The 27,008-nt window shown below is 33.4% G+C and overlaps 2 protein-coding genes across 6 annotated transcripts; both read left to right on the top strand.

The window, feature by feature from the left end:
- Positions 1-592: 592 nt before the first annotated feature.
- Positions 593-7,878, top strand: LOC106065702 (uncharacterized). Of its 3 annotated transcripts, none has more exons than XM_056032175.1 (4): positions 593-737; positions 1,929-2,022; positions 3,220-3,250; positions 5,240-7,878. In XM_056032175.1, the coding sequence occupies exons 2-4, from the start codon at positions 2,004-2,006 to the stop codon at positions 5,736-5,738; spliced, it is 549 nt and encodes a 182-aa protein (XP_055888150.1). In that variant the 5' UTR covers positions 593-737; positions 1,929-2,003; the 3' UTR covers positions 5,739-7,878. The 3 variants fall into 3 exon arrangements, with proteins under 3 accessions (XP_055888150.1, XP_055888149.1, XP_055888151.1); XM_056032174.1 differs by having other exon boundaries at positions 605-816; XM_056032176.1 differs by lacking the exon at positions 593-737 and adding an exon at positions 1,765-1,789.
- Positions 7,879-9,053: 1,175 nt separating this feature from the next.
- On the top strand, positions 9,054-23,836 carry LOC106065707 (uncharacterized). Of its 3 annotated transcripts, none has more exons than XM_056032169.1 (6): positions 9,054-10,112; positions 11,678-11,747; positions 13,942-13,984; positions 17,939-18,006; positions 18,727-18,763; positions 21,835-23,836. In XM_056032169.1, the coding sequence occupies exons 1-6, from the start codon at positions 10,101-10,103 to the stop codon at positions 22,301-22,303; spliced, it is 699 nt and encodes a 232-aa protein (XP_055888144.1). In that variant the 5' UTR covers positions 9,054-10,100; the 3' UTR covers positions 22,304-23,836. The 3 variants fall into 3 exon arrangements, with proteins under 3 accessions (XP_055888144.1, XP_055888142.1, XP_055888143.1); XM_056032167.1 differs by having other exon boundaries at positions 9,056-10,112; positions 17,939-18,414; XM_056032168.1 differs by having other exon boundaries at positions 9,058-10,112; positions 11,667-11,747; positions 17,939-18,414.
- Positions 23,837-27,008: the final 3,172 nt, after the last annotated feature.

Below are 27,008 nucleotides of genomic sequence, written 5' to 3' on the forward strand. Positions count from 1 at the left end.
TTTACAAACATTTGATTGATCTTTTAGGCTTAGAAAATATTCTTTTCTTTTTAAATTTCACCTAGGGTTACAGGGTCATGACCTCCTTTGGAATCGAGTATAAGCCTTAGGTGAAAAAAAAGTACTGCTTTTACCCTGTTATTGCCTTTTCTCCATCGATCTAATTTGGTCCTTTAAATTACAAGCAGGCTATAACGGTTCTGGTTCTTCTTAGCTCATCTTATAAAGTAGAAACTTTCCTCCAAAAAAAAAAAAAAGATGATGATTACGTCATATGCGTGTTCCTAGGTCAATCTAGTCATGCATGTTAATCACTGACTTAAATTCTATCAAGTGACTGGTTTTCCTGGTTGACCCAGGCAGCCCATTCCATGCTCTAGTAGCACTGGTAAAAAAAAAGAGCATTTATGTGTACAAATGTGTCCTAGCATATTGAAGTATTTTATTGTTTTGTTTTGAAGATATAAATCAAGTACGTACCCGGTACCTCACTATGAGATAAAAAAAAAAATGAGAGATCCCTTAAGAGGAATTTATTTACAAAAGAGCTCTAGAAAAAATAATCAATAATAGTAACTAAAATAAGGGAGACTAATCTAAGAGCTAAATGTTAAGAAAAAAAAAGCTAGATTCTATTTCTAGATCAAGTCGGACTATCGTCATCGAACAGTTACAATAGAGTGTAGACCAACGCACCTTAATAAGATGATAATGATTGTTCTAAATCTACATTAAATGTAATCATTTTATATTCTGAATGTAGATCTATTTTAAACAAAAAGACTTTATTCTAGATTTACACCTGACCTACTGTTGGTAAGTTACGCCCACAGTCAACAGTGTGTACACGTATATCCATACTAATAGTAATATTACTAAATTATATTATAACTTATAAGTATAAGAGATCTATATTCCTACAAGTACAACCAGTGCCACGTTCACACATAGATTTAACTCAGTAAATGAGTAACTCCTATTTAGATCTATATAATAATGCCTGTGGTATACTAGATATAAAGTCTATAATTGTTAATAATAATACCCTTATAAAAATACTATTAGTCTTGACTTAATAACTTAACTATCTTTTGTATATAAATTTGAGTATAAAGACTAAAGTAATATAATAAAGGGTGCATTCTATAGATCTAGTCATTTATTATATATATAGGCTTATATTCTATAGGCCTATATATACTAGGCATATATTGCCTGCAGACTTTATATTATATTACTAATCTGGTGGATTGGATTTAGATCTTAGATGTCAAACTTAGCTAATCTTCTTTTCTAGTTTTTCTCTTTTGCCATAAAATAAAAGTAGTTGTTAAAATGGGTTTATCCATTAAGCCAATACATTCATATCAAATATAAACTACTTTGGAAACAGGTTTACCCGATTTGTTGAAATTTCTTTAATATAGATAAATTTAGCTATTAAAATGAAAGAAGAACGAAATGAATGGGATGTAAAGTATGTCAGGATATCTAAATTCTCAGATATAAGGAGTAAATGTATGTAAAAATGCTTTTGAAAATGTTGGCAGCTTCTTCCCAACTGATGTCAACTGCCCTAAGATCCTTAATGAAGTTGCTGTGTCATGTTATACTTTGATGTCCTTTGGCCTCCTTGTTAATGCTATCCTTTTTGGGGTACTTACCGGTACTTCATTCTGTTGGAGAACATGTCCCGCAAACCTTGGCCACAATTGGTAACAATCAATGAAGGTTAACTAGATAGTAGAAAGCAGAAACATAAATTCAACAACTTTAATTTGCTTCACAGGTGTTTGACCCATATAAGAGCAACATAGACTCTAGAATCTTCTAAATTTTCACTTGATCTCTAGGTGTCTTAATACATTTTCTTGCCAAATAATGATTTGTTGATGTGCCATTTAAAATATTTCTTTGTCATTTTACAGAAAATTTTCTGCATTTCTTCTCTCATTGCCCCTGATAAAAGGAATTATTCTGGTGGATAATTACATTATTAAAGTATGTGTGACATAGAAACAGGTTAGTAAATAATCTTACATTAATCTGGAAATTTTTTCTATGTTATGCACGAGATAAATATTCTTATTGTTACAATTCTCTCTGACGGTTCTTCTGTAAACACTGCTGAGCACAACACATCTAACACAAGAACTTGACAACAAGAGTTCCAAAATAATGTGGTAGTTAAATAACTGACTACCAATGCTTTACTGTACTTCACAGCACTGCCATACTAAACTCTACTGTCTCTCTATCTCATCCTGGGCTCATACTGCTTCACTCAAGGATTCACTGTTCCTGGACTGACTTAACAGTAGACTGAACTGCCTCTCTTACACACTGTCTCTGGTCCCCGAAGGGTTTCTATCACATGATCATATCACGGGTCATATTTTCATGTAATATTCATACCAGTACTGTCCCTTGTACATCCAGACAACACGCTTACTTGTATTACTAGCCTGTGTCATGTATCGGTAAGTCACACACAGATGAACCCTATCACTCTGCCACTAGAGTTACACCAATATATAACATCTAAGATAGGGTTGCCTTTTTGGGGTCATGTTCTCTGTCTATCAGAAATTGGCCTAAATTCTTCTCAAAATGTAAAATATCTAAAACAACTAGATGGTTAACATTATTACTGTTAATACTTTTACCTTCATCTATCCCTAATGTTTGCTGCATTGATTAAAATTATTTGACTAATTTGTAAATAGACTGTAACAAACTAATTTATGAAACATTGTGGGAAGGTTTGATCGTAACAATGGAAGGCATTCTATTTCATATTTTTGTCAATAAATTGATAGCATTATAGTCATTAGTCAGAATTTTATCATTTGCCTAATACATTCAAAATTGTAACATTCAGTTGAAGTGAATTAACAGCAATGGAATCAACTTAGCACTGTACATTGTTTTTGTTTTTTTACATCAGTTTGTTTATCTAAAATTTACCAAATGATATCAATTTACTAAAAGTTTTTCAAGAAACAGAAAATCTTACAGATAATAAAAGACATTTCAGTAACTATGTTTTGCATCCAACCTTTTTTTTTTTTAACTGAAACATCTTTTTAAATTTTCTTTTCTGCATGAAGCAATTAGAACACTTGTTGTTGTCCTGAGACTTTATTCTATTAACATTCTATTATGAGACATAAATAAATAACTAATTTATAAACATAATTCACCTTTTTTTTTTCTCAGATTGTGTTTATATCCCCAGAACATTTAAAAAGTTAGTATGTCTACCATTTTTATTTTTTTAAATTCTTATTATTAAATATTATAAAAATGGTAAAACTAGCAAAAATAAAAGATTTATAAATGTACCTTATAGTTATTATTATTATTTTTTTTTTTTGTTAAACAAAAACACTAAGCTCTTTCTGCAGTTTAAAAAACTATCCTGTTAAAAATTAGCATAAAAACCAATAGCAGACAAAATTATATCGAAAGAACAAGCAGGATTTAGGCAAAGTCATATCACAACGGAACAAATCATCTGTGAGAATTACCTTTTTTTTATTGATGTCAAGAAAGCTTTTGACATAGAATAACATGGGACACTCTAGGTGACAATGGAAAAGTACAATGTAAATAGAAGCCTCTACAACCAGGCCACTAGTGCAGTGTACTTCAACAACAACATTGGAGATTGGTTTCAAACCACAGTTGGAGTGAGACAAGGCTGCCTACTCATGCCAACTATTTTCAAAAACTTACTTTAAAGTATAATGGAAGATGCTCTTGATGGCTGTAAACGTTTTGTAAGCAATGGAAGAAGAATTACTAAATAGCATTTTGCAGATGACAGATGGCCTGGCAGTGACAGAAGAAGAGCTAGCTGACTTGATGATGTGCATAGACAAGACTTCAGCAGCATATGGTATGCTAATCAATGCCCAAAAAAACCCCCACAAATCATGACCAATAGCCAACAGATCCTTAAAAGGGACATCAGTATTGGAGACAAAAAGCTGACAAATATCAGTACCGGTTGTTATAAATACCTCAAAGCTATTGTCTCAAATGAGGAACCAAACCTGAACTGAAGAACTACAGAACTAGGAGAGTTGAATCCAAGTAATGAAATTGAGTTGCTAAAGAAAGTTCCTAGGTATCACATACAAACATTGCATTACAAGCAAAGATTAGTACAGCTATTGGACCCCACATTGACCTGCTAACTACTGTCTAAAAACGCAAACTAAAACTCTATAGCCATATCACAAGGTCCTCAGGGCCCACTAAGACCTTCATTCAGGGAACAGTACCAGGAAAAAGAAGGAGGCATACCGAGAAAGTGAAGGGAACTTAAAAGAATGGATGGGCTTGCCTAATATTGAAAGAGATTCTATCCAAGGCAAAAGACAGAGAGGAATGGTAATGTAGTGTCACTTAATTTCTGAAATTAGATATAGCTAGTCTATAAAAAAAATTTAATGTGAATATTTATTTATTTCAATACTCAGGGATGCCCATTTGAGTCATTTGAGACCCAACTGTTCACATTCAGTTGTGGAGTAAATTTCCTAATTTTCAGTTGCAATCTCATCAAAACATTTTGATTTTTGCTAGTCATTTCCTGGCTAGACTGAAAATGCAGATTTTTTAAATTAATTTTTTAATGATTTTCATTTAAGTAAAGAGAGATTTCATTTTAATGTACAGTATTTTTTAAAATATGACCAAAGTATGTGGGAGGAAATAGCCCAAGACTGCACAGCATGGAGACAGACTGTACATGCTGGCATGAACTTCGCAGAGTGTAAAAGAAATGAAGCTGTGTCAGCCAAGAGAAAGAAAAAGAAAGCAGCCCTGTCAGCTAGCCCTGAGACAGATGCATATACATGCACAAACTGTGGCAAACTACTCCACTCTAGAATTGGCTTGATCAGTCACTCCAGATTTTGCCCCATCTCAAGACGTAACCAAAGCCAGTAACTCATCTGGGCGCATCCATTGTCTTCTGAGACAGAAGGAGCCATATATTTTTTAAAAAATGCTATCTATGGTTATTCAAGTTTTTTAGTGCGACCATCTAGTGCTGCTCTATAATATTTTGACCTGTACTTTAAATTATTATTTCATTAGTAGTCTATACTATTTTGAGTGAGTCTGGTGTAAATGTATATTTTGGTTTTCTATAGTTGTAATGTTTTGCTTAATTGTTAGACACATTTTAAAAAAAAATAAAGATTATTATTATAATTTTGTATTACAGATTCGACAATGATGACAACATTTTAAAAGATAAGCAAGCATTTCTCTCAAGCTTGTCCAAATTTTCACAAGCTGGTTCTGAAACAGACTGCGCAACACTTTTGGAAACCATCTTTAACTTTGCTAAGAAAAAACTGAAGTTCAATGATAATGAGAAAAAAGAAGTTGGCACACTCATAAAGAAGAGATTGGAAGACATTTCAAATTTCCTGTTTGATTTTGCAGTAGACTTTGATCCTACAAAGGAAATTTCACTATTTGAATACAGATCAGCTCTACATGTGATTTTGGAGGATTACAAAGATTTTCCTACAGATGTGTCTGGGGAAAGATTACAGAAATCTCTCAATGAAATTTTATTGGACGATGACACTGTTTCTGAAATGGATGAAGCCGTTAAGATTTGGAGAAGTTATGTTGTTTCTGAAAGTCAGAAGTATTCAGTGAATGACCTCAGGAGACCATCTGGTATTTCAGACAAGCACTCATGGTGGTTTTAGAAAGAATTTTTAAAGCTATAATTTCCTTTTAAGAATCAGGAGAAAGATCTGGGTTTTTAGTTTGATCATTTGTATTGTCATCTTCTAATATGGAATAACATAACTATTTTCATAAATTCAAGAATGTCATTAAAAAGTCAAAATATTTTCTTCAAGTGAGTTGTAGGCATTTAATTAAAATCTGAGTTTTGATTATCCTGCTTTCTTTGCCTAGAAAACAATATTTCCTTTATTATTGACAATTGATAACATATCACTAATTGCAATCACACTGCTATTATTGCAATATTGTGCTGTACAGTTTAAAAACCATTACACAGGCAATGATTAAATTGTAAATGAACAAGTTTGTTTGTTTTTTTTACAGTCATATATTCCAGCAATGAGTTGTATTAGTATTGAAAGCTCTATTGCAGTGATGGGTAGAGATTTGTGAAGATCTGCAATAAGCCTTTCTTCTTTAGTCTATAAAAGCACTTTACACTATCAGATTGAATAGAAGTAAGGAACTCATGAAATTATCTGTGAATAAGCCCATGGGAGTGAATAGTATTTAGAAGTTTTACTCTTACATTAGTTTTTTTTTTTTTTAAGTGATTTCTACAGAGATGTCTTGATGTATGGTGCAGTGTAAGGAAATAAAATTGGGTAGTTTAGTCTGAAAACAAATCCAGATATTTTCCTTGTATTTGAAGCTTCATCCATCATAATTTTGGATAGTCTTAATATATACTTCCAAAATTCTTAGATTTTTCAGTAATTCCTAAAACAATATCTAGATTCTTTTAATAATAATAACATGCATACTAACTCCTCAGTAACAAACATTTTCACCAATGTATTATCATTTGCTTTGTATCATTCACATCTGTACTGTTCTTTTTTTTTTTACTCATAATAATCAACCAGAGCTTCAAGTTGGTCATCTTCTAGGCCAAGTGTAATGTACATTTGTATCTATTGATTCCTAAATTCATATTTTAATGTTATAGTTTAAAAAAAAACAAAAAATATTTCAAATCCTTTATAAATTTGAATCATACTATTATTACATTAACATCCTAGTGTATTATTACTTTTAGTAACATTGTGAACTACAATATAACTATTATATTAAGCAGCTGTCTAAAAATTATCACCTACTGAAAAAGTTTTTGTTTGGTTTTAATTATTGATCTAATTCAGCCTTTTGTTTTCTTTTGATATCAGTCGTGTATGCATCCAGAGTGTTATTACATTTATAAGTTAAAAGGCAGAAAATATTATAAAAAGTAATGTAGAGTTCCCCTTTCAGACCTTTTGGTCTATAGGGTAGATAATGTAAAGGTCATCTCATGATGTGGCCTATGGTTAACGAGGGTGTCATGGGGCCAGCACAACGACCAACTGCCTTTACTTTTCTCCAACTAATGTCAGGTACCCATTAGAGCTGAATGAACTCAGAGGTGCCCAAAGATCCTGAAATTAAAAATCCCAATCTTCATCAGGATTCGAAACTGGGACCCCCAGAAAATATTATAGTGTTTATAAATGATGTTTCATTGTCAATAACAGAAAAGTGGATGTCTTTAAAATGTATGAGAAGTAACCCTATCTTTTCCTTGTTAAAAACACACAATTCTGAATAAACACATTTTTTGACATTTTTAAGTGAAAAAGTTCTATGAATATGGTATAAGAAACACTAAACACCAACTCAATAGTCACTTAATTTGAATAACTTTGAATGTACACCAACATTTTGTTTACTGTGCTTATGTGTACATTTCAAATTAGCAGACTCAACCAGTGGTGAGTAAAAAAAATAATAAAATACAAATTCGCAAAATTTGTATACCCTTTCAACCCATAATAAAATGAAATGTTTATTTTTAAATATTACAAAACATTCGGCACACTGGATTAAAGTTTTCCATGGGGGCTAAGTTGGTCTGCCACCTGCAGTTTGTCCATCATTTCTCTATCTTATGTTTAATTTATTTGATCTTATAATTGTAGAATTCAGTGCTGTGTGCAATAGATTTTTATGTTCATATTATAATGTACCGGTAGTATAACAATTAATTTGTTCTCAAAATGTTTACAAGGAGAAAAGTATTTCTTTTCTTTTTAATAATAAAAAAATTGTTTTCAAATCGTATGTAAATGTCCAGTGTGTATACTTTATTATTTTTAAATTTATTTTTAACTTTACAGTTAATTTTGGGAGAAAAAAGTTTTACCCTTTAAACTTAAGCATCACGAGACATACATAAAATAACTTGTACATACCAATTTTCAGAGCCTAACATTTAGGAATATTCATTTTGATTTTGAAGTTACTTTGTAAAGAAATAGTTATTGATGTTTTTGTTGCCTCAGAAACATAACTGTGTACTTTCATATTATATCAAGTTTCACTTCACCCTCTCTCTATGGTAGATTTTACTTTTTTGGTTTTACTCTTTTCATTGTCTAATCTGCTGTTCTACATGCTGAGTCATTTTTACTCAGTTATGTTTCCCTCAGTAAACTGCCAGGAATGTTTTTTTGGGTATATGATACTAGCAGCCTACTAGTTTTATACTTTCATTAAGTTTTTGTAAGTTCTGAAGCCTCCTGCAGCCAGATGCTTTCTTCTATGCCAATTATAGCGAGTTGGCGCCTAAGCTGGTCATCAAAGTGTTTCCGTTGGGCACCTCTGTTATGCCAACCACTTTTCAGCTCACCATGTATATGCCCTGCCGAGCGTTACTGTTTGTACATTAAGAAGTCCCTCTTTACTGTCAATACATGCTGCTAAATTGTCCCATCCATCTTCCTCCCAACTCTCCCTTGTTTTAGAAATCAATTCGTAATTTATGCTTAAATAAATGAATCAGTCCAGATCCTATACATTCGAATGGGATCAGATTGAATTGAATGCGAATCTGATTGTCATGAAAAAAAATAATGGTTAGTATGGGTATTGAAGCCACAACACATGCACAATATATGCACTATCAGCTTCACTTTCAGTTTTGTGAATTTCAAGACTTTGAAGTTTCTGTAATTATCTTCATTTTGAATATTTAATATTAATATATACGAAGGAGAGAATAAGCCTAATCTATTAGTTGCAATTTAAAAAAAAACGATTTTATTTCAATTTTAGATACACTTTAATTTTAAACCTGACAAATTAGCTACATATTTCAAAACCAATTTTTACTAAAGTTGGCATGCTAATTACGTAGCATAACTTCACTTTTTATACATAAGAACTTGTGACAGGAAAAAAAAAACACAAAACATTTCGTTAACAAAATATACAATGCAAAACAGAGTTTATTTGCTCATTTTCTCATTAGATCTATTATCGCATTAAATTGTTTTTTTTTTTTAAGACTACATTCCAGGGCTAAGGAAGCTCCTAACAAAATATAATAAACAACATATATAGGGCCTAGATTAGGGCTATACACATTAGAATTGGATATAGTCTCAAGTTAAACAATACATATTACAATCTATTCTGTGGCATTTTATGTCTCGAGAGACGATCTTTTCCCTTTGCAACTTCTTGTGTGACTAAAGAGGCCAATCCTTGATACACAGCTGCGATCGCAGGTTGGGCATATGTAATCACCAGGCGCCGTTACATTTTCACCCTTCTTTCTGCTTCTGTTGTGTATGACATCTGCATCTGACCTTTCCTTTATGCTCTCTCTCCATGTGGATCTATCCAGTGCCACCTCTTCCCAGCTGCTAGTGTCGATTTTGAAGAGCTTCACGTCGCGTTTGCATACATCCGTATAGCGTAAAAGTGGGCGACCAGCGGCTCTCTTGCCTTCTATTAGATCGTCATTCAGAATTACAATCTAAAGATTACAATGTTAGATCTACAGCCTGGATCTAACTGCATGAATAGCAATTCTTTTAAATGCATAAAAAAAACCAGCTATTTTATTCATATAGACCTACCAGCACACACATTACGTCACTACGCAGTGTTTTCCAAACACGTAACTCACACATTCTGAGCATTTAGCCTAATAATTTAATGGAACACTTTGCTTTTTTTTTCAGAGAGACTAAATCGTGTGGTCCCCTAAAATTATTCTAGTAGATCGTAATCGTGGAACATTATTCATTGCAGGCCCCGAGGAATACTGTTTGTGAAACACTGCACTATCGCCCTATAGTTACACTATAGTACTATAGACCAGCAAATTAATTTTTCTTGATTAAAATAAAACTCAAAATCGAAGAGAAAAACCCAAGCTTCGATCACGGTCATTACTATAACTAAATGGTCCACACATGCTGTCATTCTGAATGACCAAGATCTGGTGTTCGGATCGGTCTACTCTAAACTAGATCCAGATACTCAGATAGAGTCTTATGAATTTTAAGGTAAGAATTTAAACTAATACCATTCATATTACTAATAAATACTGATTTGCTAAATGGCCTTTTTTTGTTTTTTCACCTCGTGTCCGAGTCTAGACGCCAAAACTTGCTTTCAACCTTTTTTTAGCTCGGCGACCCCTCAATTCTTCACTAGGTGGCGTCCCCTAACGACAAAATTTATTTCGTTCATAGGCCTATGTAATAAATGTGATTTTTCTGATGGTATATTAATTATGTAGACATCTATAGTTGTAATGAAATTTTAGATATATTATATATATAATAATTAATATATAATATATAACTGATATCCATATAATAATAATTATAATTAATATATTTTCATAGTCATAGAGACTGAACTTATCAATAGCTTAAATATTAAAATGTAAAAATTTAATAGATTTGTTGCTTAAATGCCTTAAATTACAAAAAAAAAGTTAATTTTTACAGACTTTACACCTTTCATTCATTTACTTTTTTAGTGCATGTTTTAATTGTTTTATTATATTAATATAGTCATGTCACTCATGTTGCAATATGTAAGTGACTATTCCAAAAGCAGGGCTAGTCATTTAAAACGAACATTTGTTGATATAGCAAACTACAAAAATATTGACGTTGCGACAGTATTTGCAAACATGCCAACGTGTCGTTTCGAAGGCTGGGGTTGTTTATGTTTCACAGGATCAGGAATTCTCTGGGCATTCTTTGATTGTAAGATTATATTTCACAATGAATATCATCTTCAGCATCAAGTCTACTTCTGAATTTAAAATAAGTATAGCTTACAAAATGTTAAAACTTGTTTCACCAAGATATGGTGGAAATGGAAGAAGGGGAACAAGAGTTTCACACATAAAGAATATGACTGCAAGCATTTAATCCAGAATTGTGAACTAATATTAAAAAGAAAGAAAAAATTAGCTGCATTGCTATTGTGACTATTGATGTAATAATATGCTTGTGGCAGTGTCTTAGTTGCTAATATATGTCCATGAATCATACAGTGAGTTTCAATGACTTTTGTGACACAATTTTTACCAAACATTGAAATCCAGACTGACATCCTCCAAGCATACTTGGAGCACCATCAGTGCGGATAATAACACACAAATTATATTATACCAAAAGATCTTACTTTTCTAAAAATGAACCAATTTTATCAAATACTTAACATGAGGTAGAGTTTGTTTGAAGAGGTTTGCAATATAGAGATATGTCTTTAAATCATCATACAGACATGTCAGTAAATGTGAATAATTTGCAACTTTTTCAATTCAACAAGCTGGTTGTCCAATATTGGAAGTATTGGCAGGGTTTGAAGCCGGGACCATCAATAAGTCCAAGCGGCAGTCCGGCGCGCAAACTGCGAGATCCATGTTCATGACATGTTTTTACTATGGACTATAAAACAATAGCATTTACTAGTTTCAATTTCTTCAAGACATGTTTTTCCCTTGAAAAATTTTGACCCCCCCCCCCCCCTCACTTTATTAAAAGACATTACCCCCTCCTCTTTTTTTTTTTTAATTTTTCTTTTCTTTATTTATGCAGAATATTTTTAGTTTTTCAGTATATGGTTGGTTAAGATGTCACAAACAATGGATGATGCCAATTTAAAGCCATGTTTATTCAGTTTGTATAATTTTTTTGTCTTTTAATCTATTTTACTGCTTTAAGATTAATATTTTTAGTTTACTTATTTTTAGTTTACTTAGTGCCTAAACAAAGCAGACCTTAAATATAATGCTTATATTTAGTGACCCAAAGTGGTAATGGATATAAGCATTCCACACTATCTAGTAAGTGCATCAAATGGCATGCTTGCATCTCAAATATCCTCAAACAACCTGTCCAACTCCTGGACCTCACATGTGACTCATATAGCCTCAGACGGAACTGTTAGGGTTAGGGAAGAAGCTGAAAAGTGAATAACTGACTTCTAAAACAGAATGCTTTGGGTAGGACTTAGAGAAGTAAAACTTTGAATTCATTTCTCTGCATCCAAACTTCGGAAATACTTAAAAATGGATCTTCATTTCGCTCAATCAAAGTTCATGAAGGCATTTTGACAGCTCTTTGTTTATCATAGTGTTTCATGATAGCTTTGCACTCCCATGAACATTAATGCACGTGCAATAGCTTCTGGTATCAATTCATTACAACAGTTCCACAAACTAGATTAAATTTTGCTATGATATCCGTCCAGAACTGAATATGGCCGGATATTGAAAAATAAAGTTATCTAACTGAATCGAACCATTACACTACTTGACAATGCTTTTTAAATGCTACTTGTTTAAGAAATTGATTAATTGACTAGTGATGGGAACTAAGCTAACTTTTAAAAGTTAAACTAAAACTAGTTTTCAACTTAAAGAAAGTAGTTAAACTAAAAGTTTATCATGAATTTCAAAATATAGTTAAACTAAACTACATAAAATACATGCTTGACTAACCATGCCAATGTGCTATTTTTTTGTCTGACCACTAAAAATACAACTAACACTATTGCATAACCATTAAACGCCCAAGGGAAAAAAAAAACAGGGTGGTCTTGTCATTATGGACTGCACACTCAGTATACTGTATAGGCCTACACATGTACGTCTATCTGGCCAGGTTGTTGAAATCAGTCGGACACACCGTCTATTTACTTTCTGGGCAGGGAGGTGTGTAACTATTTTAGTGTAAAGAACATGCTTCACTAGCCATGCCTCGTCTGACCACTCGACATTAAGCAAACACTATTGCATAATGCATAATGAAAAAAATGCAAGGTAGTCTTGTAGTATCATCGACTACACACATACAGTACACTAGGCCTACATGTGTATGTCCAGCTGACCAGAATGTTAAAATCAGTTAGACACAGTCTATTTACTTTATGGTCAAGAGAGGTTGTGGATTAAGATTTTTTTTTTCTAGAGTTGGTTATCCTAATGCTTTTAGATCTATATAGGCCTAACTGTAGATTCTTAGATCTCAATAATAATTCAATAAAAAGGGTGTTCCTGCAGTTAAAAAATTATTGTTTGTCACAATGAATTTATGAAAACCACTAAATATTGACCTAACTCACTAATCAGATTCCCACTAGAAACAGAAATTAAACATCACCACGTGGCTCACAAAGAAATTTGGAACAACCTCATTCATAATACTTCATAGAAACTTTTGGCAAAAAATGTTTAACAACATTTTATAATACTGCTACTTTCAATTGCAAATATTGACTCCCATAACTTCTACAAGCATCTTGCTTTACTCTCTTCAAATGCAGACTGACTAAATAGTTGTTAACTGCATCATTTTTTTATAATCAAAGTTATTGATATTACATGACCAGAAAACAGGGATGTGCGTTTCATTTCGACCCTGACCACATGTTGAAAAGTTGTACAAATTTTAATTAAACTTTTTAGTTAGTAACTAAACAAAATTAATTAAACTATGATTTTAACTAAACTTGTTTTTTCTAGTTAAACAATGGCGTACTAAGAAAGCTAAAAGAATAAAATAGGGTTAAGCAAAAATAATTGGTAGAAATATTTTAATTTTTTTTTAGTTAAGCTAAAAGTTTCTAACTTTTTAGTTAACTTTTGCCCATCACTATAATTGACCAGCATTGTATGGTCATGCACATTTTTTTCAATGTATGTAATAATAGAACTTTCATGCTCTGTTTCAGTTCTCCTTTTTTTTATCCGATGCATTTAAATCTTTTCCAAAAGCAACTTACGTTTGTAGAAAATTTAGCTTTTCATTTATTGTATTGATCATGTTTTGATTTAATTCACTAAAAGTAACTTTTTTTTTCTGTCTTTAGATGCAGTTGATCAGAATGAAGTTGGGCAAGGTACAAATAAACAGTTAAGTAACTTTTTTTTTTTTAGGCTGATAAATTCTAAAGGATTCTTACTTAGATACAAACAAAAAGTGTATGTTTATTCTTTCAGTACATCATTCTTTGAAAAAAAAAAAAAGACATCTGTGATGATCCGAAATTGCCAAGGGGTGGAGTTATGAAAGCGCCCTTTTCAAATTTTATTATTACTCCAATTTGATATTTTAAAGAGAAATGAAAGAGCTAAAAAAAAAAAAAAGTAGTAGTTTAAAAATATTTATGAAAATGTAATTTTTAGCTAAGTACGGGTACTGGAGAAAAAAAAATGAAAATTCAGCTTATTAAATGAATTACACTCTTATATATTCATTTGATCTAGAGTGAGAAACATTAAAAAACAAAGTTTTTTAAAAAACAAAGCTTATAAGAAGTTTCAATTAGTTTGAATCAGTCATGTAATTAAATTTGTAATAGATCTAGACCAACTATAATAAATATGTGCGATTTGAAATATTTCTACCAATTGTTTTTGCTTAGTTCTATTTCATGCTTTTAGCTTTCATAGTACGCTATGATCCTATTACAGGGTTCGTAGCCACCTTGAAAACCTGGAAAACACCTTGAATTTCATATTAAATTCAAGGCCTTGAAAAAGCCTTGAATTTCGTAAAAAACGGGGAAAAAACCTTGAATTTTAAAACTGGACCTTGAGTTCTTTCCCTCCCGATACCTGGTGTTTATTTTCGTTTTTTCCCCGGTTACATTGAGCTGACCAGTGACGACGCGTCTACACCGCCTTTCACCCACTTGTGAAGCGCGACCTCGTGATTGAAAACGACCTTGACTCAAGCAAGCATTTCACTTAGCACTGTTTTCCTTTCACTGTTAGGACTGAAGACGCGCTAGATCTAGTCTGTAGTGACTATTGTCTATAACTAGAGCAATTAGCAGCCTAATGTGAAGGCTACACCCCTCCGGGCCCTCCCTCGACGAAAATCTTCTTATAACAGTAAGAGTCACTTCGCGTGGAAAGTCCGTATATCATATTATCTTTGTCTTTCTGAGTATTTTATTAGATTTTGTATTTGGAGATTATGATTCAGTGTTTAAGTATAATTGCTACCGGTACTTTACTTTTGAATCTTCTCACGATCCATCCTTCTCATCTAGCTAGAAATAGTATCTAAATTTAGATCTAGTGAAGATAATTCGCGCTTAACATGAAAACTCCGTGAATTTTAGTTAATTTAAGCATCTAGATACAGGTACATCTAATGTCTAGATTGCTCTAAAAATATTCTAGATTTACGATAAATCACTAGAATCTAGTGAAGATAATTCTCTCACAGCCGTTAAAAGTCCGCGAAGTTTAGTGACATTGAGTTAGAATCTATAGAGTCTAGATCTACGATAGATTCAGTGAAGATAATTCGCACACAGCCGTGAAAAGTCCGCCAATGTAGTGACTTAATTAGATCTAGACTGTAGAAGCAGTGACAGCCGTGAAAAGTCCGCGAAGTTAGTGACTTAGATCTAGACTCTAGATTTAAGGTACATTCAATGAAAATAATTCGCACACAGCCGTGAAAAGTCCGCGAAGTTAATGACTTAGATCTAGACTCTAGATTTACGGTAGATTCAGTGAAAATAATTAACACACAGCCGTGAAAAGTCCGCGAACTTAGTGACTTAGATCTAGACTCTAGATTTACGGTAGATTCAGTGAAAATAATTCGCACACAGCCGTGAAAAGTCCGCGAATTTTAGGGACTAGATTTATATTGATTCAGTGAAGATAATTCGAAAAAGTCCGCGAATTTAGTGACTTAGATCGAGACTTAATTTACGCTAATCCAATAGAATAGAGTGAAGATAATTCTCTCACAGCCGTGAAAAGTCCGCGAATTTAGTGACTTAAATTTAGATCTACTGTAGATTTAACGAAAATATTTCGCACACAGCTGTAGAAAAGCCCTTAGAGTTATTTTGGTTAAAACTGATGGAAAGCAAGTCAATTGCTATAGTAAGAATGAAATATTTTTTTTACAAATCTATGTCAATATAAGAAAATTTCCAACTTCAGATTGCGACAGTTTTAGCTGAATTACATCTCCATATTTTAAAAGTTATTCTTCTGTAATGCAAGCTTGTGTGTGTTTTTAAATGTATTAGTAAAGTTTCCCTTTTCAGACCTTGCGATCTATGGGGCAGATGATGTTAAGGTCATCTGTTTCTTTGGCCAACGGTTAATGAGCAGGGTGTTATGTGGCCAGCACAACGACCAACCGCCTTTACTTCCCCCAACTAAAGTCAGGTACCCATTAGAGTTGGGTTGACTCAGGGGGGCCCTAAAAATCCAGAAATTCAAAATCCCAGTCTTCACCGGGATTCGAACCCAGGACCTCAGGTTCGGAAGCCAAGGGCTTAACCATTCGACCACCGTGCCCCATTTTAAATGTATTAAAAAGTTAAAAAGTTGCATTTAAATGCTTAGGAAACACTAGAGATTAATTAATTTTTTTTTTGGAGGTATGATTTCAACTTATCAGCATACATTTTAATGAGGGTTTTTTAATTTAATATTTATATATATATATATTGTTCTTTTTACATATTTATGTCATATGTATGTAAATATTTATACATATATATTGCTTGCTATGGTGCGATGCATACCTTGAAAATCTAAAATTCTACCTTGAAAACCTGGAAAATACCTGGAAAATCATTAATGAAATTGGCTATGAACCCTGCTATTACTTATCTGGACCAGTTGGGGTGGGAGAAAGAAAGGGCTGAGTGAATAATACTTTAATCCCTTTTAAACAGCATTTAAAAACAAAAAGAAAAGTTGATATTAGCTTTGTAAAAAAAATATTCATAGTACATTTTGTCACTTAAAAGCTTATACTTTATAAAAAGCATAATTTTTTGTTCATAGTTATTTCAAAGTTAGTAAAATAAGATTTGTTTTTGTAATTACCATAAAATGTATTATATATAAGTTTGTTTTTTTTTTCATACAGTTTAAGCTTTTAAAAATGTATTTACATGATTTTTTTTGTTTTTTATTTTTTAATTTTAAACCTAGAAAAGTATCCACTTCATTTCTAGAAAAGAAAGGTTTAATATTAATACAAGTAGTGAAAATAGTTCTGTGTACTAGGTATTCCATGCAAGTCAAGTTACTCTTTGAGAGTAATGTTGTACTATATAGTTTCAGTCCTACCTTCCGTTACCAACCACCTTTGCTTTCCCCTAATAATGTCAGGAACCCATAAGAATTTCTTAAATCAGGGGCATCCTAAAAAATTATATTTAAAATCTCAGCTTTCACTAATATTCCAACTTGAGCCCCCTTGGTTTGTTAGCCAAGCCCTACACCACTCAGCCCCCTTGGTTTGTTAGCCAAGCTTTACACCACTGAGCCCCCTTGGTTTGTTAGCCAAGCTTTACACCACTGAGCCCCCTTGGTTTGTTAGCCAAGCCCTACACCACTCAGCCCCCTTGGTTTGTTAGCCAAGCTTTACACCACTGAGCCCCCTTGGTTTGTTAGCCAAGCCCTACACCACTGAGCCCCCTTGGTTTGTTAGCCAAGCCCTACAGAGGCTCCTTCGTTTGTTAGCCAAGCTTTACACCACTGAGCCCCCTTGGTTTGTTAGCCAAGCCCTACACCACTGAGCCCCCTTGGTTTGTTAGCCAAGCCCTTCACCATTCAGCCCCCTTGGTTTGTTAGCCAAGCCCTTCACCACTCAGCCACCATGTTAACAATAAATTACCTTTTCACTGATATAGATATTTTTGGGGTGCAAAAAATGTTACTATTTTCGTTGTACATGGTATATAGCAAATTTAACAATATTGATAGCTTTTTTTCAGGGTTATTGAATCATTTCTAAACAAATATAGCGAAAATTGACAATAAATATGAAAGAATGATGTGTCCATCTCAGTGACACACTGTTTATTTTTCTTTCAGATTACCTTCTGAGAAACTCAATGAGCTGGTCACAAGATTTGAGAAATTTGATGAGACTACAAATGATGGTAATTGCAGGGATGTTTTGTTGAATGTTTTTGACATTGGCAAAGATGCAAAACATCTAAGTAGAGAACAGAAAGACAAGATAGCCAAGATTTTAAAAAATAAGGCATCTTTTATGGATAACTATTTAATCACTTTTGGATTGGAATTTAATTCAGTGGGCGCTCCTTCACTTTTGAAATTTCGCTCAGCATTAGAGTATATGAAAAAATTTTATGGCTGTTTTCCCGTAGATGGAGAGGGAAAAAATATTGATTTAGATGAAGACAATGGCACAAGTGAAGTTTTGGATGAGGCTGTTTCCTTTTTAAAAAAACATCTTTATGTTGGAATAGAACCAGAAGGATATTCATTTGAAGATCTACTAAGACCTTGTGACATACCTAAAAGTCATACCTGGTGGTTTAACGGTAGGGTTCTAGAGCACTTTTCTTTTCTCTCTTGCAATCAGTTTTAATGGTGATATTTTTATAGGTCTGTGATTTGGCTCTACAGTGTTATTATTCCTATTTTTTTTTAGTCTTGATCTAGTGGCCAGTCAATGCAATAATGTAACTTTGTTTCAACTTTCCTTTTTTATCTGATACATTTAAATTTTTAAAAAGCATTTAACATATTGTTTTTTAAACTTATGTTTGTAGAAAATATAGCTTTTTCTTTAATATATTCATCCTTTTTGATTTTATTCAGTAAATGTAACTTCGTTTTGTCTTTTGTTGCAGTTGATGAGAATGGAGTAGATCAAAGTACAAATAAACAGTTAAGTACCCTTTTATTTCGCCTGCCAAATTCTAAAAAAATGCTTACTGAGATAAAAAAAAAATGTGTATGCATACTCTTTCAGTACACATTTCTTTAAAAAAAAAAAGACTTGTGTGTGAAGATCTGAAATTGCCAAGGAAAGGAGTTATTAAAGCTAAATTTAAAAAAAAAAGTTTATTATTAATATGTCTGATTGGATAATATTTAAATTAAATGATAGATTTTATATAGTGCAATTTTCATGCGTATAGCATGCTCAGGTCTATGGTTCTTTCTCAGTTGTGGACCAGTGGGGGAGGGGGTATCTAGAAGGTTTTCCATGCTACCCTTAGGCGCTCAGTTAACACAACTCTGTTATGTCAGGTGTTGAACCTTGAGCCCCCTTCATAGCTAGCCAATGTTGAAGCCTACATCTTGACCACCCTTCTCTTAAGAGAGAAATAAATGAGAGCTTAAGAAAAGTTCTGGAAAATGGGGGGGAGGGGGTTAGGTTTTATGCTGACTATGAAAGAAAAAAAAAACTTATTGAAAGGTTTACACTCTTATTTATTCATTAGAACTTTTCAAAAAAGAAGCCAAAACTTAATACAGTTTTTCACTTAATAAATCATTCTTAAAAAAAAAAAAGCATAAGTTTATTCTTTTGTTCAGTTATTTTGAAGTGCTGCTAAATAGACTTTTTAAAAATAATTTTTCATAAAATGTATTTATCAAAAAGAAATGCGTATATATGTAAGTTTTTTTTTTTCATACAGTTTAAGCTTTAAAAAAATTAATTTTCATGAATATTTTATTTGAAATTTAAAACCTAAAGAAACATCCATTTTGTCAAGGCGCGTTAACTGGTTTATTTAGGGGTTTACAGACTTGATGGGGTCCCCAATATCAGCAGGTTAATGCAATAACCAACGAGCATCAGCATATCAAGTTGCATGAAAACTGAACAGTCAATAAATGGTCAATCAAACTGAACAGTTAATAAATAATCAACAATTGTTTAACAAGAACAATATTTAATAATAAGCTAATTACAAATTAAACAATATATATTTCAATATATGCCAATCAAAAAATCAGGGATATTTAATTATTACAATGGTAACTATACAAATAACACACCTCACACACGCAGACTCCATCTCGGCCCTACAGATCGACAGCTTTGAATACGACAAACAATTCTAGAAATGGTCACAGCTCCAAGGGCGAGAAGACAACACTCTTCACCATAACCCCAAGTCTTACACAATGAAATAAAAGAAAATCTAGATCTAGCTGTGCAGTTACATCACAGAATTTTTCATTGGTGACACCCACACCGAAAGATCAACCTACTTACGTACCGTTAAAATGGGGAAACAGTGAAACTGTAAGATATAGCGTACACAGCTCTACAGCTAAAAACCTCTATCTGCTACAATGACAATACAGACGTAAACACACACAATATTCTTGAGAACAAAACACACCCTATACAGCTACTTTCTATACATTAAAACACACAACTATTCAGCACAAAAAGAAAACTTCACACACGCACGACACATTTCAATTCCAGAAAATAAAAAGAAAGGTTTAATATTCATACAAGAAGTGAAGCTAATTCTGTATACAAGTAGTGAAGTTAATGCTGTCTCTTTTCACTGAGATAAAGATGAGTTGGGATGTGAAAAATGTTATTTTGTTGTACATCTATGGCAACTATGGATCATCTTATAGAAATGAGATGAATGCCTGGGCATTAGCCATGGTTGGAACGATGCACCTACACATCAGTTTCCCCCTCTCCATCAGCTGATGTATCCAAAGGAACAGCGTCACAGGTTCTGCCATGGTGTAGTATTGGGTGCAAACTGCTTTAGGATTGCCAGATCCTGATTTTTCCTCGGGGTTGACTTCCGAAGCCTTTCTTAACATAATTGTGTGTGTATATATATATATATATATATATATATATATATATATATATATATATATATATATATATATATAGTTCGTCCATCGTGCTTCGATGATGACCACTTTGTCATCCAGGTGGCTGAGGGCTTTGCATTGGGGTTTTATGCCTTCTCATGTGGCTGGTGAGACCTATGTGAGCCCGGAATGTTCGGCCGCACACTGGGCAGGTTATTCCAGCTGGAGCTAGTGTCGTTTGTCTTGCTTTTTTTCTCTGGCGTTTTTCTTTTGCCAGCGTTGTTCTTTTTTCCTCAGCAACCTGTGCGCCAGTTTTCACAGCGCGACGCCATGATGCTCTGTCATGTGCCTCTGTCTCCCAGGTGCCTGGGTCTATACTGAACGCCTTCAGAGAAGCTTTCAGAGTGTCCCTGATGCGCTTTCTATGACCACCTTGCGAGCACTTTCCTTCGCTTAGTTGGCCATACAAGAGTCATTTAGGGATGCAGTGGTCTTCCATTCTGTAGACGTGACCTGCCCATCACAGCTGGGACTGCATCAGGATTGTGTGGATGCTTTGCAGACACGCTCTTTGAAGGACTTTTGTATCTGGTATTTTGCCTTGCCATTTGACATTTAGTAAACATTGTATATTGTATATAGCTGCAAGGCAACATAGGTTTGAATTGAAGAGTTTTTCTACTTTTATGTGGTTAGCCAGCCATGGCTAAAGAGCCCCCCCCAGCCTGAAGCTTACTGGTTAAGGCGTCAGTTACTCACCTTTGCCCCTTCTCCTGTTAGTGAGAACAGTTCCGTTACACTCAATTTGTGAGCCACACATGAAGGCCAGGAGATGGACTGGTTGTTAGAGGCTATATGAGATGCATGCCAATATGAAGCATTTTATTGGTTCCGCAGGTTTCTCATTGTATGAAGTGGAAATGGATGTTTGCACTTCACTATCTATAAAATGCTTTGTTGTACTTTGTATATAACAAAATTAATAATATTGATAGCTTTTTTTTTCAGGGTTGTTAAATCATTAAAATCATTTCTAAACAAATAACAAATATAGCAAAAATCAACAATAGATATGAAAGAATGATGTGTCCGTGTCATTGACAAACTGTTGATATTTAAACTTTTCAAAATAGTGTGAAACATTTTTCTTTCAGATCACTTTCTGAGAAACTCAATGAGCTGGTCACAAGATTTGAGAAATTTGATGAGACTACAAATGAGGAAAATTGCAGGGATGTTTTGTTCAATGTTTTTGAAATTGGCAAAGATGCAAAACATCTAAGTAGAGAACAGAAAGACAAGATAGCCAAGATTTTAAAAAATAAGGCATCTTTTATGGATAACTTTTTAATCACTTTTGGATTTGAAATTAATTCAGTGGGCGCTCTTGCACTTTTGAAATTTCGCTCAGCATTAGAGTTTATCAAAAAATTGTATGGCTGTTTTCCCGTGGATGGAGAGGGAAAAAATATTGATTTAGATGAAGACAATGGCACCAGTGAAGTTTTGGATGAGGCTGTTTCCTTTTTTAAAAATCATCTTTTGGGTGGATTAGAGCCTGTAGGGTATTCGTTTGAAGATTTACTGAGACCATGTGACATACCTAAAAGTCATACCTGGTGACATATACATAGATATCATAAAAAAAAACACACTGGAGTATTTCATAAAATTTTCCATTCAATTCAGTATTATAAATATTTAGGAATGAATTAATATACGGGTACCTGTATATGTTTATAGTGTAAAAAAAAGATTGATTTTTATTAATTAATTTTATAGTAAGCTTTTATTAAGCTGCAGTAATTATTTTTCACATTTCAAATGTCTCTCCACCAAATATCAATGAATAAAATACTCATATAACAGTATGTGTTATGTAATTTTAATATTGAAAAAAAAAAAAGAACCTATGTTATGTCTGTATGCTAATTAATAATATGAGCCTGTTGTTTATAACATAAGCTCTTTTGTACCTTTTTAAAAAAAGTGTATTACATGACTTAAAAGTAGCTTATGTGAAATTGGTTTGTCTGTTTCAGACTTGTATATAGTTGAATCCAATAGTTCATTTGAAATAAATCTGTATCATGGATAGCTTATAACAATTTCATCTCTAAAATGTGTGGGGTTTTTTGTATTTCAGCCTTTGTATTGTTGACAAAGTGTTTGCCTGAATGCAAGCTCATGTTATGTGGATTCCAATATTCATATATTTATATGTATTGACTCAGATTAATAAGAACATTTATGACATTTTTTAAATAGAGTTTTTTACATTTTGTAAAGTATCATTTCACTTTCACATCTGTTGGGGCACCAAACATGATTTGTTGACCATCTTTCTCCATTCCTCTTTTTTTACCTGGAATAGAATCTTTTTCAATGACAGGCCCATCCTTTCTTTTCATCATTTTCTCTGTCTCATCTTCTTTTTCCTGGTACTGATCCCTGAAGGAAGGTCTTTGTGAGCAATGGGAACCTTGTGATATGGCCATAAAGTTTGAGTTTTAGTTTTTGACAGTGGTTAGCAGGTTACCATGGGGCCCAATAGTTGTTGTGGTCCTGTTTCTAATTTTTTTTATTTTTTTTTTTTGTTCCTAGGACACCTATAGAGCATCTCAATTCCTTAGCTATGATCCTCCTCTCTAGTTCTGCAGTTAGCATATAAGACTCACAAGTATATAAGAATGACTAACGAGTGTGTCATTCTTATTTTAGTGTAGAGGGTTATGCCTTAGCAGCCTTTGTCTTTCCAGATTGTTTCTCAAGTGATGCTGTGGACTATGCAATTCAGGCCAGTAGCTCAGGTTTTGTTCATTCATCAGAAACGATAGCTTCTAGGTATTTAAAATTATTAATTTTGTCAACCTTTTTCCTCCAATACTGATGTCCCTTTTCAAGCCCTGTTGCCTTTGACTTTTTTTTTATTGTTATTGATTTGAGGAAGTTAAAAGTTCTAACTAATTCTATGCTGAATATTTACAACACATTCCACTTATGGAGAAATAGATTTGAACAGAATACTGGTGTACGTATATGTATATATACTTTATAAAGAATAATATCAGCATTGGACAGAAAATCTATATGCTATGAAATGTCCTATTTGTAAAAGTGTTGTTTTTGCATCAATAAAAAAGTTGTAATGTACCACTTTGCTCTTGATTTGTGAAAAAAGAAAATAAGTACCGGTACATAACTGGGATGCTTGTCAGCTTATAAACCTCATGGCTATTTAATCAAAACCGCTTGTATACTATTAAGGATTAAAGCATGTTTCCCTGATCTTATGCACTGAAGATGATTCAGAAAAAAAAAATTAACACTTTTACCTAAACTTAATTACCTACAAAAATAGTACAGGTAACTGAATTTTTAATACTGGCGCTTTTTTTTTTTAATGAAGATCTAAACTGACTGACAGGCTGCTGGTATACAAAACTTATTGCGGTTTTGTCTTATGTGTATAGTTCTTAAGTACAAAATCAAATGTTTCAAGTAAAAGTCATCCATTTTGGTTGTTGAAAAATGTATTAAAAAGTAATACCAGTTATAGTAGGCTATGAAAATAGTTGTATTTGTACGGTATATAATTTCTATTCAATGTGATTTCAGTATTAGACAGTGTGGATTAATTATGTTATCTTATATAATACAAACGTTACTTCAAAAAAGAAGATGATTACATCCTACGCGTCTTGTCCGCTTCTGTGGCCGGGGGGGGGGGTATCTACTGCCTTTCCCACTATAGACTCTTGAAAGGTGGAGGTTGTCCAATTTTCTAAAGCAGAAATCATAGTGTGTGAATAAAATTAGTTAATTATCTTTATAATATAAGCTTATTGATATTTTAACCCATTTTCATATTAAGTCTAATATATATATATATATAGTGTTAGGGCAGTGGCGTAGCTAGCCATGTGCGGGTGGTGCGGGCCGCACAGGGCATCAAACCGAGCACAAAATTTCTCAGTAAAAACTGCATACATTGTACATAAATGAACAAACATGAACTACTGTATTGGATTTAAAAAAAAAAATTATTTATTTTGCCACTCTGTTGATTGTTTGATAAGTCTGGCTGGCTCTCATAGTGCTATCTCAGATGGAGAAATTGTCTTTTCTACTTAAAATGGTTGACGGCAGGGATCAGAGGGTCCTAAAGGTAAAAATCTGATAATGAAAAGAATCTTGGATATCATTTATTTTCTCTCAAAGCAGATCCTGGCCTTTAATGGGCATCACGAACGAGTTGAAGAAGAATTGTAAAGACAAAATCTCTTAAGTACGCGGATTGTTAGTTGCTATGCAGTCTTAATTTTCTCACCTATTTTGGATTCTTAGCCCCTGAAATAAACGGCGGGTAAGTCTATCTTCAAAAACACTGATCGTCAATTCGAGACTGCCCACTTACATTGAAAACATTAGAAACATCGATAACTGAAGCCGTCATAAGCCTACTTTTAGAGAATAAAGCAAGTACTCTGATCTGAGGGTTAGTGCAGAACATGAAAGACGTATTGGCCACAATAAAAAGAAGCCAATCGAAAAAGGTGGAGATTTTGTAAAAATTAACACATAAGAACGAGCTACGGATTGAGATTTATTTTTCCTAGGACGTGATAGTTCCAGAAATAATTACCCAAATATGATGTGATAAGTAAATATGAATTTTCTCGCTTTCCCAACTATTGAATCCTCAGATTGAAATCAATCTCGATAGTGCTCATTGCGACATTGACCAAAACAAATTTCGCCTGGAGCGAAAGAGGTATCAAGAGTTTGGCACAATTTCTATAGAAGCCTCCCTTTGACGTTCTCAAACAAGGACCTGTTTGAAATCTTGAGTTAAAAAATAAATAAATAAAAAGATATCAGCTAGAATGCCACTTGTCAGGACTGAGTTCTGGTCAGCCTGGGTCTCCTGTTTACTGTAGAGGAGAAGGGGGGCAATTCAGGTGGTTGATTTCAAAACTGTTATTGTTTTGGATTGTTTTTATTTTGGTGAGATGTTTTGTTGAACAATGTAACTCATGATAGGGCAGTGTGTTTTTGTTCCTAGTCCAGGACAGTTGGACTTTTTGGATATATATAGTCTAAGTGTAGACTCTAACTATTTTTCTGTATTATAGTGAAAATAATGTAATTAAACATGTTATATGTCGGTAAAGTGGCATTCTGAATCTTATTTTGTCATTGTACGTGTCATTATGGTATTGTCCAGGACTTGGGTACATTTAGCATGACACATACATATATTAGGGAAGAAGGTCTTGACATTTTGGGGGCCTGTCCAAAACAACTACATGCGATGGCTGCATCAATCTCCAGTGAAGTATCTGCTGTATCCAGACAGCATATATCTCTCAGTACTGCAACCTGAAGTATCTACTGCACCCAGACAACGCATATCTCTGAGTACAGTAACCTGAAGTATCTGCTGTATCCAGACAGCATATATATCTCTGAGTACAGTAACCTGAAGTATCTGCTGTATCCAGACAGCATATATCTCTCAGTACTGTAACCTGAAGTATCTACTGCACCCAGACAGCGCACATCTGAGTACAGTAACCTGAAGTATCTGATGCACCCAGACAGCGCATATCTCCGAGTGTGTACTAATGAAAGAGTTCAAGTCCATAAGGAGCGGAAACTCGTCGTCTGTATTTTAGGCTGTTACTATCTAATAATAATGATTTAACATGCCGAATGTGTTCACTATTAGCAAGTAATAGTAGCACCCCCTCGTACGTCTAAACATAAGTGTATATGCATGGCCAATTTCGTTCCTCATAATTGGATTACCAATACGCTCATTCCTTGGATTATACTGAAGAAGCTGCTGCTGGATCTCATACTTATATGAATTTAACTTTTGTGGTACATTCTATTTGGATTATACTGAAGAAGCTACTGCTGGATATAATACTTATATGAATTTAACTTTTGTGATACATTCCAAGTACCGGTACCGCGCGTAGGTATAAAGCCATGTTGGGATTACCTGTTGGATTATCTACCTGAAATAGACTAAGAGAAATCACATTATTGGATAACCTTGGACTATTGTCTTTAACCTGTTGGAGTACCAGTTGAACAACATAAGTAGGAGCAGAGGTATTAGTATTAATTTAATTTTGCTTTAATTGTTTTTGTATGTATATCATTTTGTGAGGTAATATTGTAATAAAGGACACTGCTGTAGGAAAATGTCAGAGTTTATACCTCGTCCATTTGAGGAGATAGTAGCCCAGGCTCATATGTTAGGGTTTAAGGGCAAAACGTTAAAGAAATTTATAGAGGCCCAACAGAAAATTGACTT

Source organism: Biomphalaria glabrata, chromosome 6, assembly GCF_947242115.1.
Source record: "Biomphalaria glabrata chromosome 6, xgBioGlab47.1, whole genome shotgun sequence".
Lineage (NCBI taxonomy): Eukaryota > Metazoa > Mollusca > Gastropoda > Planorbidae > Biomphalaria > Biomphalaria glabrata.